This window comes from Pundamilia nyererei, unplaced genomic scaffold (genome assembly GCF_000239375.1).
Source record: "Pundamilia nyererei isolate P.nyererei 1_Seehausen unplaced genomic scaffold, PunNye1.0 scaffold00016, whole genome shotgun sequence".
NCBI classification, from domain to species: domain Eukaryota; kingdom Metazoa; phylum Chordata; class Actinopteri; order Cichliformes; family Cichlidae; genus Pundamilia; species Pundamilia nyererei.
Window position 1 is genome coordinate 5,196,955 of NW_005187417.1, and position 15,163 is coordinate 5,212,117.

The 15,163-nt window shown below is 40.3% G+C and overlaps 1 protein-coding gene across 9 annotated transcripts in view; it reads right to left on the reverse strand.

Annotated features, from left to right (window-relative positions):
- Positions 1-15,078, reverse strand: part of vav2 (vav 2 guanine nucleotide exchange factor) — a 193,036-nt gene extending 177,958 nt beyond the window's left edge. For all 9 annotated transcript variants that reach the window (XM_013908922.1, XM_005725627.1, XM_005725621.1 and 6 more), the window contains exon 1: positions 13,749-15,078. In XM_013908922.1, the coding sequence (XP_013764376.1) occupies positions 13,749-13,952 (204 nt within the window). In that variant the 5' untranslated portion in view covers positions 13,953-15,078. The remainder of the gene's footprint in view (positions 1-13,748) is intronic.
- Positions 15,079-15,163: the final 85 nt, after the last annotated feature.

Here is a 15,163-nt window from a genome sequence, read left to right on the forward strand (position 1 = left end):
GGGGGCAAACCCATAATAACATGCAACATATAGGAGGCACCCATAATAATCAAGTGCAAATAAGCTCATTGCCTCAAATGATTGACTCTGATAAACAACAACATAAGTTTAAGTTCAGAACAATAACTGACTTCAGCTAACGACCTGGTTGAGTTCATTGGCTTCTGATTTATAGATGTTAACAAAGGAAAGAAAGGAATTAGTACTAATCAGTGTCTTGCTAACTACAGGTAAAGTTACAGTGAAAGATAATTTCACAAACAAACATTGAGAATTTGGTTTTGCTTAGTACAAAACCAAATTAGTACAAAGACATTTTTAAGAAAAGCTATTGACAACTAAGGGACCACCACAGTGCAGTTAAGACAAGTCTTTGTCTGCTAATGGAGGGTAAGTTGACCAGATGAGCGATGCACATCAGTGCGATGGATATGCTCAATTTGACAAAAGAAAGCCACTAAAAAGGTTCCTCTCAATCTGATTCTCTCTAGCTCTGCATTTTTTGTCCCTTTGTTTTCCCCAGCAGCTTCCGCCATTAATTCCAAATTGTTTAGCCTTCCATCTTCACACTCTGCTGCTTTCATTATGCTAACACCAAACTGGTGGCAGCTTTAATGTTTTCTTTCACCTCTTTAGATGGGATTGAGGACGCTCACCTGCCTTTCTTGCAACTGGCACTTATGAGAAATTGTTTTTTAGAAATATCATCAATCAAAGGACGATAGGATGACATGTCTGTGTTGGAAAAGCCACAGATATAGTCAATTTTGTTTGAAAGACAGAAGGAGAACCAGTCTCTTTTTTCACCAGCTAAACCATACAGTATGACTATACTTGCGAGAGGGATGATAAATGCAAAAAGAAGTGCGACTTTCAGAAAGCAAAAAAGCAGACATTAAATAAAAAGGCTGGAAACTATAAAACATTATTTCATCATGTTATGCAATGACTAACCATAACCAAAGCACAGCCCCAGAAGTCTTATTTTGCAGAAGTTTGAATTGCACAAATGCACCACAAATGTCAGTCTGACACAAAATGCATTATCTGCATTAAAGAAAACAACATGCGACTGCGGACTAAATATAAATACAAGTAATAACAAACAGCTCTGAGGAATTTATGTGAATGTCGCAACACCTTACAGTCCAACTGTATTCTGTCTCCTTTGGGCCTCGTGTGTTAGTTCCTGTCCCTAAAGCCTCTCTCATATTTCCTGCATTTCCGAAAATGTTATAAATCCCGCAAGATAACTTCCAAGGCTAATCAAAAACTATGGATCAGGTTTTCCTGGACTTTGTTAAATGTGACAATTACAGTTTCATTTGTATGCAAGGCAGCAGCCCAGTTGTGATACATTAATATGAAAAAAAGAAAAAGACTAAAGAATTTTAGCGTCTCCAAACGCTGGTTTAAAATGTTCAGAATACAAATGAATGTCTGCTAAAGACAGACATGTTCTACTTTTGCTCTCTCTTTTCCACTGACCAGTGGTTGAACAGTACAACCTCCAACTGCACAACCTGTTTTAGTCCCTTCTGACAAGACTGCCTGTCCTTGAGCATAACACTGGAGGCGTTCTCTTCCTGCGTGATATTATTAGATTTGTCTCTTTAAGCTTGTAATCACCTATCTGACTAATTTCATGTGTGGGAAACTGGACCAAATCCAATAACAAATTTTAATCCGCAGGCCCAGGCTCACACAGTGCAGTTAATTGGCGATGTGTTCATTAGTGCTAAAAAGACCAGTTGATTAGTAGGACAAAAAGATAATATGTAATATCATGGTTATTCCTTGTTTTAATCAAGAAAACTGCAAATACTTTGTGAGTATGACTTATATACATATATACAAAAAATACATTTTCATTTTTATATAAGGAAAATGGGAGGGGCATTTTATACTTCAGGTTTATGAGTACTAACATAAGAGTGATACATAAGGGACTAAGCACTTAATTAAAAAGCAAATCAATTCACTAACCAATCAAGCGCAGCCCTAACAGAAATACTATATGTTCAGCTGATCCTGATAGATAAAAATAAAACCACGTTTTTGAAAGATTATAATTGCAAAGCTGAAATTATGAGTCACGAAGCCATGCAACAGGAAATGATCACTTCAATGCTCTACAGCCCACAACACACTGTTCCACTTTGTTTGCATGATTAACAAGAGACTCAGCCGTGGAGAAGATCAATAAGTTTTATGGGACAGAGTCTAACATTGTAACCCTACCTTTGTGCCCTTCCTGTTCCAGAGCTAATTATGTGATATGATCAATACGCATCACTAATGGGATATTGGCGCTTCTTGTGGCGATTTCTGTGGCAAAGGCCTGAAAAAAAGTCTATAGACAGTGAAACTTTAAACACCTCGCCTCTGTTTAGCTGCCACCCAGTGATGGTGTGAGGTGGTAATGAGATGTGTGCCCAAAGCAGGAAGTGGAAAGCAGTGCATGTCCTGCAACCCAGCATGAAACAGAGCAGTTCTACCTCATAGTAACTCAGATAAGATTTCTGGCAATGATTCTGTTCTGACAGCAGCTCAACATGCAGCAGGCTAATGATACCAGCTGACAAAGCAATACGAAAGAGATGTTGCATCTTATATTTCAGTATGCAGTGTGATCAACTCATACAGCATAATGAGACATGTAAAATATCATATATTATACGTTTTTATTCCCATTCTTTTCCATATGGTAAGACAGACGCCATCAGATTAACAACTAAAGACTTGATTAAAAAGAAAGATCTTCAGTGTCCGGGTTTCATCAGAAGAACTCCAGGGGAGAAATTCAGATATTCAGCCATCTGGCTAACCACTACAGAGGCAGAACTATGGCCTCCTCTTTCTCATTTCTCTGTGGAGTGATGGCGCCCAGCAGAGCATGGCTGGCTCAGAAAAGATTCAGGCGCCATTCCACTGCATGCCCGTGTTAATCACCCCCAACAACCACCATGAAGATGGAGCCTCTTTGGAAATCAGACGGTGACCATAAGGCTGCATGATCTCTTTGTCCATCTCTAGTGGAATGGCAAAACTGGCAATGTGTTGTCTGGGAGGATCTGGCTTCTCAAAGTGAAATGCATCCCTAAAGGTTAGTTAGGTAAGATAATTAGAGAGGATGCCAACAGAATAATTCCTGTCACCATAGGATTCATTTTCAGACAGAAGGATTTAAGGTAATTTTACTGTCAGTTATAAAAATGCTCTCAACTCTTGGGACTAAAATACTCTTGACAACAATTGCGGTAATCTGCCTCTACATGACATCACTTGAGTTCTCCCACTCAGTCAAAGATTAGGTCAACTTGGAGTTCCCCACATAAACATTGCACTCACAATTCAGACTAAAAGCATTCCCCGAGGAACCCAAAAGAAAGGGAAAAGAGGCATATCATTGTTCCACATTGTTTAGGTGGAGCAGTTTTTCACTGTGCATGATAAAAAACTTAGAAGACTGGCTGACTCATGCTCAAGCAACTACAGAATACCAAATGTCGGAGGTGAAGCATAGCATTGCAGTGCAGTGCTATGAAAGTTTATTACTTTGCATCATGAAGCATTTGGTATAGTTTCAACTACTACAGCAAGCTAACAAGGTGGGTTTAAACCATTCTTACCATACATTCCATGCGGACCCCAAATGAGCTAATCAAAAGGCAAAGAAACTACATTCAAACAGTCAAGAAAAAGATTTATTACAATCCATATCACACGATACGATAAAGCACTGAATTCTAACTTGTAAAAAGCAGGCCTCTGCATTACCGATTTTCTCTGGCTATGTAAAAAGATAGCCCTTTTATAGCCCTATGCTGAAGCATATTAAACAACCATGAGATGCTAATCTAGAACTGATATAAAAATCCTCCCATTTCTTATCCACCCACAACACTTCATTTGCCTGTTTGTTAGTCGTGTGATCAATCAAACTGAGCGGCGAGATTAACACATGGTCACATCCCTATAACACACCTATTCTGGTGATTTTAGGACTTTGAAATCAAATACGCAGCCCCTGATATTACTGCAGCAGCCTTTCCACTTGAATTGTCACACACACATTGCCTGCATTCAAAAAAGCTGAGTGCTCACAGTTTGCATTTGGATGCATACCATTTCAGCCCTTATAGTTCAGGGGAAGGGGTAATGCTGTGTATCAGTGAAGGAATAAAACTGGACTCTATAGAACAAAATTCTTAATTGAATTTATAACTATGATTACACAGTACAGAATCATGTGCACTATTTCATCTTTGTAAAGTCCCACCGTATTGTAGTGCAGTGGTTTAAGTGTTGCAGTTATTCCAGGAGCTTTGTTATGGAGGATAATTTGCCTCTGGTAGGGTCTTCCTAGGGTAATTGGACCACTGGTGAAGAGCTAGATGGAGAGTGATCCCTATGATAACCTAAAGATCAAGTGACCAATTTACCCTGCCAGATCAGGTATACCAGGTCCCATCCTGGGTTACTAGTCACAGGGTCTGCTCTTCTGTGTCCCCACCAACCACAGGATGAGCTTTAGGGGTTTGGTGTCTTGGGAGTTCTGGTACCAGTTTGCTATACAAAGACTGGCCTGTGTTCCACTTTGGAGTTCCCCAGGTGAAAAGCGGTAGGCAGAATTGGGTATATTTGTAATCTCCCCTCAGTTTGGTGCCTGTATTTTGGAGTTTTCCCCAATGAATGAGAGGACCCCTCCCAACAACTTCAGAGCGCATTTACACCCAATGACAGTTCAGAGTGCACAGCCTTCTTGGAGTCACTGGAATGAGGTGTTGAGGTTCTACCTGGGGACTCTGGTGGCCCTACTCTGTTGCCCTACTGGGGATCTTTAACATTCACATAGGCAATGACTGACTGACCTGGAAGGGTGTGATTGAGAGGAACAGCCTGCCTGAGTGCTGCCCGGCACAACCTCTAGGTAGTTACTGGAAGAAAGAGATCACATATACAATGATGGCTACGATGGCTAGGCTCTCCCTTAGTGATAGGGTGAGTAGCTTGGCCATTCAGAAGGAACTCAGAGTAAAACCGCTACTCCTCCACATCAAAAGGAGACAGGTGGTATGAAGACATGACTAGGGTGCCTCTTAGACGCCTCCTGGGTGAGGTATTTTGGGCATGTCCTGCTGGGAGGAGGCAATGAGGCAAACCTAGGACATGCTGGAAAGATTACCTCTTCGATGGCTTGAAAAGCCAGCCCTAGATGAGCTGGAATAGGTAGACCCAAACACAGATAAGTGACAGAAAAAGATGGATAGATGGATGGATAATATTTATTTATTGTTAAGCCATATTTAACTCTAGATTTAAATATTTTAATGTCAGTTTATTCCCTGGAGTGACTTTTAAATGTTTGCGTTGTTCTGTAAGTGGCTTCATTACCACATTCTATTACAGCTGTGACTTGAGTTATACACAGTACTTGCAGATGTGCCAAGCAGCAACCGCATAAGCAGCAGGCCCACACACTTACAATGTGTATACATGTGACCATTCATTTGCACCTAATGAATATTGACCTCAACTACTATGGCATTTATTAATCTGCTGAATAATGCAAGTACTTAACAGTTTTCCTATTTATGGCTCTCCTATGCTGCTATGCATTATTTCTCATGCAGCACTGCAAGTTGTATGCTTTTACTGCCTCATATTAATTTATTTATGAGAGTCTATAGCATACAGTGAGTTGTTATCCAATTAATGACTGTGAAGAAAAGCTCACCTTGTGTGTTCCTTTTGTATGACTGTTCTTTTAGCTTTAAGCTATGTTTCAGAAAAATAATAAAAAATCTATCTCACAAAGAAAAAAAAACCTAATTGAGGTTTTTTTTTCCATCTGTGTCCAGTACTGTGCAAATGTCCTGGGTCACCTCTCATTTCTTCATATTCTGCCTCCAAGAAGCCAGACTTTCTTGCATTTTTTAAGTGGTCTTGATCAATAGTTCTCCAGGCTTTCTGGAGGTTTTTCAAAGTTTGTCTCTGCACACTGGCTGCTTTTTCACTTATATCAATCCAATCTTTGTACCTGACCATTGTCAGATACTTTCATTATTCATAAATCCATAAACACTGACCTTTCTATTCACTCAATCATAAAAACGGCACCTAAAACAAGCAACAAGGGTTGTAGTTTCAAAGTAAACTATTTTCGTGTACCTCAGTTGCTCCCTTCATTTGCTAAATGTCATGCATTGTTTAAGTCAGCCCTGTAAGAATCCCTTTTGGGCCATTAGTAATATTCAGTTGCTTTTGTTTGTACAGCTGACGCATGGATTAACTTTAAGGCAATACATCTTTGCTAGCTCAGAAAAAAATTGTCCCAACTTGAAAAGGAACAGCTGGGCTGCAGCAAAATTTTAAATGGTCTCCATTTGTTTTTAAATTTGTTGCTTCTGTTTCCAAGTGAATGCCTGCTTTACAGAACAGCAGCCCAGGGAAATACTCAACAATAAAAACTTATTTTGCTGAGAATGAGGGATAATCCTAGCATGCACAAATGTATTGCTCTATTGCTGTCCACTCTGCTATATTGTCTGAAATATATAATACTTTCAGAAGTATTGTCATAGTTTTAAACAACATTTCTATAGTTTTAATATCACCGTTGTTAAACCACAGGTGGTGCAATATTACTAAAACAACATGGTCGTGACCACAAGAGTTCAACCGCCACATATATGAAGAAGAATTACACTTGCAAACGAAGAAAAACGTCCTGGAACTGATTCCATTCTTAATCTGACTTCAGGTTGATAAAATGCCCACATTTGTTAAGCTCCTCACACAATGACTCCTTTATCAAATCTTTCATTCACATTATCTCTGACACTACAGGCACTGGCAAGGAGGAAAAATGACCCATAGACAACGCTGTTCTGAACAAATGTAGACGACTGGCTTAAATGTTTCAGTGTTAATGACATATTTGTGGGAGTGATACTCTTGATAACTCGAAGGATGATTACTCAGCCAGCAATACTGTTCTGTGACCCTTAGGTAATCTGTTCACATAATTAAAAACAAGAATGACTGTAATTATTTTCTTTGTTTTGTTTTTATATCCTGCAGCTGCAGCACAAGATTACCTGACAGTCAAAGAAAAAAAAAAGCCAGGTTAATGTACATCAAAGAGAAGCGACAATTGTTAGTAAAATGCTTTACAGCTTGTTAGTGCCGCACCAGTTTGGGCTGGTTTAAGTTGGGACGTTAGCTACCACTGTGTCTGTGTCATTCCTATCAGAACTAGATATTGTAACTTTTTTTATTTTTAACTAACAAGAACAAGATTTAGGTTCCACAAAAACAACAAGTACACTGGAATCTGTATCCAGTTTTGTGACAGGTCGAGACTAAGGCACGCCCAGTCCCTCCAGGAAATACATAAAAAAAACAAAATACTGTTTATAGGTCAGTCCTGCAAATGTCAGCGCTCAACCCACACAGACGTTAAAATTTTGAGGGGAATTTTGTGACCTCAGGAGTCGGATCACCTTACACAAAGGTTAGAATACACCGGCCCAGACCCATTCTCTCCTTGTCAATCCCATTAGCTTCCAGCGGCACAGTCTCAGCTGTTCAACCCAAGACATATCCCTAATGAGTTCCATTAGCAGTATTACCTGCATCCGGCGAGCGCTGAGGTCATGGGGTCAACAGTAGACCTAACACTGAGATTAAATTACTCCAGAGGGAGAAAAGGGTGGGTGGGTAGGTGTCTACAGTGGTTACTACCCCCCTACCCACTCTGGCCATAAACAGAGATTTCAGAGTAGAAAGTGCACTGACATTTAACATGCTGTTTGGTTCATACACTCCCGTTGATCTCATTTTTAACCACGCAGATCTGAGACAGGGCAATAAGTGTTGTAAGTTTGACCTACAGTGAACAATGAATGTATACTGTAATCACATGACTGATGAAGACAAAATGAAGCAGGGTTTGATTAGGGATTTCAATGCAGCTGTCCCGGTTTTGCCATGTCACAGAGAAGGAGCACAGAAAAAGAATGACAGATGCAAAAATGAATGAAGAAAAAGATAAGCAACAAACAGATTGCACAGGAAGTACCAAAATAACAACACCCTAGTCTGATGTACTACAACCTCTTTTATAGCCTTTTACCACTTTTCCTGCCTCATTAAACAGGTATAAAGCAGAAGAATGCAGATATTTTTAGCAAACATTTTTTTGGTAAACCCATTGTAGTCTTACAGATTAAGCTACATGTGCAAATCTCAGCACTAAGGAAAGGCTCTTAAAAATAGACATAAGCAACAAATTAGCTTACATATTTTGGATCTCATTACAGATAGCTTTATGTGAATTTCGCATGGTTTCCCCTATTTTGCCCCAGAGCACTTAAAAAAGAGATACTTAATCTAAAGTGCACCACTTCCTGGTTACAAGAAAGAAAAAAAGAAAAAAAAAAATCTTGTCTGAAGCTGAAGATCCAACTGTAAAGTCCTGCGTGCAACTGTTTAACACAGCATAGAAGCTGTTTTTTCTCAATGAAAAGTGGCTTTGAATCCTCTTATTTGTGTGAAATTTCATTGGCCGGCATCAGTCTGTGAGCCCCTTAAAAAAAACAAAAGGATGTCTTTATACCACAAACCTCTTGTTGTTTACCCCGAGTCTACCTAGTTAGCATCAAACAGCATCTAGAAAAAGAAAGTTCACAAAGCTAGCCACATACTTTCCAAAGAGCTGGTAGAAACAAAACAGGACCTACAAGGTGAATGAAAATACAATTTGTCAAGTGGCGAGAAAAACAAATAAATGCTAGGCAACTAACACGTTTTCCACATCAGCTGTTATCGCTGTGTCTGTTATTTATAGTTATTTCTAATCCTAGCAGCAAAAACATTTCAGTCAGTTTTCTATAGTGTGATTTTTAGAACCAGATGAATGATGCATAACACCAATATCATGGTAATCCAAGTTTGCAGGAATGGCAGAATTAAAAAAAAAAAAAAAAAAAAAAAAGAATTCAGATCTGATCCGGTTACTTTCCATCAGCAGCCAATATTTCTGGTGGGAGCTGGACAAAGAGGAAGAACCTCAATTATGTTGAGTGGAAGCAGCAGGCTCTGTGTGGGATCTGGAGCCCTGCAGAGTACTGAGAAACTTCAGTGCAGCTCTGCAGGCTCCCCAGCTTCAATACTGATTGAGTCTGAACACAGGTACTGTAACATACTTACAAACATAATAAACAAGTGCACGGTCACACAAGGAAACAAAAGCACAGCAAACACACACATACACACACACACACACATATCCACCTGCTCATCCCATAGGCATTCACAACTAACAAAAAACAAAAGAAAATAAGAAGTGAAGAGAGAACTGCAGAACACTCAAAAGGCCCAGTCTCGTCTTTCAGACACCGCCTGAGGCATTGGATTCTGAATAAGTACACTTTGAGCTCTGAAGCATCTACAGACACCAGCGCTCATTAGCCACCCGTTTACAACCTTGAGGTAAAGGCAAACAAATGCTGAAAAACACAATTAGGAATTCATTTGACCACATAAATGAAGGTCAGTTTCACAGTTTCCTTTTAAGAACTACTCCACCTCCTCTCCTGTCCACAAAGGGGAAGAAAGACAAAATCAAACAATGTTTAATCCCCCTTGGTCATGCTCTCTTTTGGTATGTAACTCTATAATTGCAAATCTGATAACAGAAATATTAATGAGGTTAGTGCCATGATGTTTAACCACATACACTAGGAATCAAAATGGACAGTGACAAATTAGTTTCCGAGTGTGTATTTGGTCCTGTATTTTATCGATTAAGTTAGCACAAGTGCACCATTTTTGTTTTAAGAAAACAGCTAGCTTTCAGCTGGGAGAAAAGAGGGCTTGTCCAGTTTTTGGCAGCTTATTGTGAGCACAAAAATATACAATAATATAGCAAGTGATTTTATTACTGAGAGTTTTTTATTTATTTATTTATAATGTTTACGTTGTAAAGCTCATCCTGTTGCCTATTACCAGAATATATAATTAAGAACTATACAAAATTTGTAGATCTGTGAGTTGAAGATGAAAGCTGCCATTTCAGCATGCTCAAAGGGTCCGGGCTTACATACACCGCTCTGTCAAGAGCAAAAGATGGAATTTGCAGAAGCGCAATCTAGAAACCAGTGACTACTGTCTGACACACAGCCATGAGCTGGCATCCCATGTGCCTTACTGTGAAAAACTCTTGAGCCATCCCGTCTTTCTTTATATTTTGCTTCCAAGGACTCAGACTTTCTTCTAACTTTGTAGTTGTCGTGAGCAAAAGCGCTCCAGGATTTCTGAAGGTCTTTTAAAGTTTATCTTTGAACATTGGCTGCTTTTTCATTCATTTTCAGTCCAGCCCTTGTACCTAACCATTTTCATAGGAATGTGTTTTTGTTTGTTAAGCCACTCGGTCACTGAATAATGAATGAATAAAATAAACATAAAGAGGTACCTAACACAAGGGGTGAAACAGTGTTGCGCCTACAAGCTAGCAAAAAAAAACCAATTTCAAATTTTGTCTTTGGTCTTTGCTATTAGCAACATGTTGCAAAAACACATCATTTGTTCCCACTTCTTTAGTTGAATTTATGAAAAATACCAAAGATAATAGGTTTGATGTCATTTTTGCACCAATAAGGTGACTCCCCCAGAGCTATTCGCTGAAAACCTGGCACATCTTAGCGTGCAATGTGGCCTTAAAAAAATTGAGGAACGTAGGCAAAAGATGAAGAGGATAAAAGATCAAGTATCTGCTGCAGTAAAGTCTGAAAGTTACCGCCTTAAGAAAACAAAATCCATCAAAGACACAGGACCTGAGAAATATATCTGCCCCTTCGATTGATCCAGTGTTCATCATCAGAAACGTTTTCAATGGAAGGACGGGTGTCAAGAAACTAATCTTTAAAAAGGGAAGCAGGGAAAAAAAAGGCTGAAGTAAGCCAATTTCTTTACTGGAATAATAATAAAGAAAATCAGTGGCAACAGGTCTCTGTTTTTGCCTTATATACTTCACATGTTTCAACACATCACTGCACCTGTTTCCCATTTTACTAGCAAAATATGTAAGAAATGAGGGGTGGCTCAAGACTTTTGCCGAGCACTGTACAAGTGGGTCAAATGAAACACACGTTCAGGAAACTTCAAAATTTTCATCTTAAGACCATGAAAGCATCATCAAGTCATAACATACAAGGTAGAAAAGCACACTGAGTGGAATTTCAATTGCAAATTCATTAACTGTCGACATGCCGTGTTTTGTGAAAAAATTATGACCATCGTGTTTCTACCAGGAAGTCTCTTTGATGTCTGCAGAATGCACAAAAGCACCAAGACCACAAACCGGGATCAATGCCAAACTTGAAAAGCATTATTGTGATTAGGCTCTGTTAGCAGTAGAAGTAATGGATCAATAGAAAAAGGAGAAACACATACTTTGTGTCTTTATGTTCTTCTTTCGCCATAAACCACCTTTACGATGCATCGACTCTACACCTACTACCATGTGTTGAGGACGTCTTAACTAAATGTTAGAAACTAGTTATATTCACAGACAAAACTCAATTTCAAACCTATCAATCACCGCTAAAGTTTATCCACTGGATACAAGAGAAATTTTGTACTGAGCAAACAATATAATTGCTCTGCTTCAGCTCCTCTTCATTTGGTTAAGCCACTAACTGTGTGTTCTCGGTTTTAAAGCACGTGAGCTTTGACCTTTTCCTTATCATAAATCACATACTACTGTTCTGCTGCCAGGATTTTGTTTAACCCAATTTGTCACCGAGGACACCACTTTCACCCTCGCTGCAGATTCACTCAGTGGTACTGGGAGCTCGGGATTAGTGGGCGGATCAAAGCATGCCATCCAAGTCTCTCTCTCTCTCGCCCTTGTAATCATTGAACCCAGTAGCTTCTGGAGGTGATAAGTTAAGGCCGCTGTTGGTTACCAGGCAAAGAGAGGGGGATGGATAGCGATGCCACTAGCATTTACTTTCATTGATTAATATGTAATTCTTTCTTCTGTTAAGTGTTTATTGTCTTAAATGGAAGACAAATAGCTTAAAATGTTCACCACAACGCGCAGAATCTTACATGACATTCTTGTTTAGTTCAACAGTTGCAAACGATTCCATTTGATAAGCGTGAAACAGAGACAAAAGTGGCATTTTTGCTCCGTTTGAAAAATACACACATACACATACACACTTGCAAATGAATTCCTTGTTGATCTGGCTAACCAAATTATCTTTTCCTGATTAATCAAGGACAAAGAAAGGAGTGTTTACTAGAAAACAGCACCCAACACAGACAGAGCAAAAAAAGCAGACAGACAGACAGACAGTAGACCCACACACACATTCACACATTATTATGACAGAAAGAGGTCACAGAAGGTGTGCCAAGCATATCAGACAAATTTGCTGTCAGTGAGGAATCGCTTCCTAACACAGCTATTAAAGCCCGCAGGTATGACAATAAGAATAATCTAAATATGTCACAGTGCCAGTGCCAAGACTTCTTCACCATGTGCAGCAGAGGCTGTGTGGTATTTCAGTGCAGACATCAGGGTGAATAAAAGTCAATAGACATGTTTGCCACAGAGCACTTCTACTCCACCACCGTGGTCATGTAAACTTCCTGTGGCACCCGACACTTCCTCTTATTGGCTTTGGAAACATGAATGAGCTGAAGTGCAGAGGGAGCTTTACAGAAGCAGAGGCGTGCAATAGCTACAGTTCAAACCTCTAATCTCATTGCCATGAAATCTTGGGTTTCGTTTGAGTTTAATTACATACACACGGGGATACTTCTCTTTGAGTCTCTTCCAGTTTGCCATTTCCCTTCAACTTGAGACAGGTAAAAATTTAAAAGCAAATAGTGCAGCATCCTTTTAAAACTGCTACCACCAGACAAATGGTGTATACTAAATCATCAACCATGGAAGAGCATCACTCTAACGTTCCATAACGTTCCTTTTACTTTATTTAGTGTCCTCGATTTTCTCTTCCCTAAGAAGCTTATTATCTTTGCTCACTTCTGCACAGAGTTAGACTGTCTAGATAACACCCAATTAGCACCCTTGGAAGTGAATGTGAAGATGCTCTAGCTGCCAACTGTATGTCAATTTCATTGGGAGGGGGGGCTGATACTTGCATGAGCAGAAATAAAATACTGGGTAGATAAATGTTTAACCTTTTTAGGGGGGAAAAAAGAAATGAACGGAATTGGCTTTTAAGTGCTCCTGGAGCCACCAGCAGAACAGCTCATCATCAACCTTGAGGCCTATATCACCACATGGATCCAGGTGTGACACCTCCAGAATAAGGTGTTAGTGGGCATAATTGCATTATTTTCTCCACCTGGGAAAAACTAAATGAAGCTTGCATGTTTTAACACACAGAGCCCACCACAGTATGTGTTTAACTGCTGTATTATCACAGATACACTGATAGAATTTTTTTACTGCGCCAAGGAATGGGCTTGTTGTGACAGGAAGGAATCTCTGGATCAGCTGGGGAAATACAGGCAGAGAAATGTACAAAAAAAAAGCTTTCCAAACAATCAAGGAAAATCGTGGAACATCTCAGTGGGAAGTGGCTACCCAGGGAATCCCAGGGTGTGGATGTGTAGCAGCGTAGTGCATATAAAAGTTTGCCCGGGGGGCGTGTAAATCAAAGCCACCACTTGGTCGTTTAAAATGTATACCGAGGCGGACTCACCTGTGACATCTGGGGTCTGAAATTGATCTCCTTCAGGTCCACTGATCCTGGGGATAGATTGTGCAACATCTGGCACAACAACACCCCATCACGCAGGGCCTGTGCCAAGTCGAAGACGGCCGACGAGGGCCACACAACCCGGTGGTTCGGGGGCAGGACCTTGCAGTCTATCAACCACCGTCCGCATTGTCTCCACTCCTCCATATCTTTCTCCGAAGTCTCTCCTCGCAAAATAACCTGGTTCTCGAACTGGCTCAGTGCGAGCAGAAAAGCGTTGTTTCACGGCGCACGAGCAGGCACTATGGTTGATTTCCCACCGGCTCCGGGTGTCTTGATTATTCACTATGTACGCAAATCAGGCAATTTCGCAACTTTGTATTATTCGCAGTAGGTCAGCTCACTATATCCCCATGTCCAGGCGCATGTCAGCTCCCCTTTCTCCTCAACGTGAAGGCTCGGAAATGACTAAAATAATAACAGGGATCCACTTCGGCAAACAGCGACGATGTAAGCAGAAAACGGAGACGAGCTACGTGAATTTTCTCCTCTTCATTCTTAAAAAGTTTCCTACTCAACACATATAATCCAAAGAGCGTAAAATGTTTACAACAGAGACAAACAAACCAGCTGGATACAGCAGTTTGTCATGTATCGACTTCACTAGTGTTTCACATTTCAGTGAACCAAACACCACGGGCTGCTGTGCAATGTGGGGAAAGCGGCTTTTCAAGTCTCTGTAGACGATGAATAAAAGCACGGAGTCACCCTTCGCATTTGCATTTATCGTTTCCTTAGTACTCTAAGCGTAAAAACAAGGACTTCCACTCAGTCCCAAAAGCGAAAGATAAAAAGAAAGGGATAACAGACCAGACTCTCTACAACCCTTGGTTCAATCTCTTTTCACAACTGTCTAAACGTCGCTCGCCAGCAGCGGAAACATGTCCAGTCTGGGAAACAAAAAAGGGGGACATCTGTGTTTACATGTATCCTGTAAATGCAACTTCGCCTTGCGCCTTTACGCACGCCCAAAAACAGCGTTATCAGTGTGTCCAGCTTAGGTTTTCTCTGATTTTTGCCTCCCTTCCGCTCACGTCCTTGCTCTCACGTCTCCCTCTCCGTGTTTCCCTCTCGGACAGAGATGTTTAGAGATCCCAGCTGCCGATCGTAGCTGTTCAAATCTGAAAGGAGACCAGGCTTCAGGCTCGGTATTGGCCCAGGAGTTTGAACTTGCCCCTATGTGCTGATTAAGACACGTAAAGTTAAAAGTCGGGTAGTTTGCTTTAGCAGCTCCACTCTTAAAAGAATTTGGGTTTCAGGGAGTATTTTTAAACTAAGCGTTAAGATGCGCCCTCTGATGGGTGAAGCGCACACTGCAAGGGCCATTGGCATAAAGGGGATATATATATATATATATA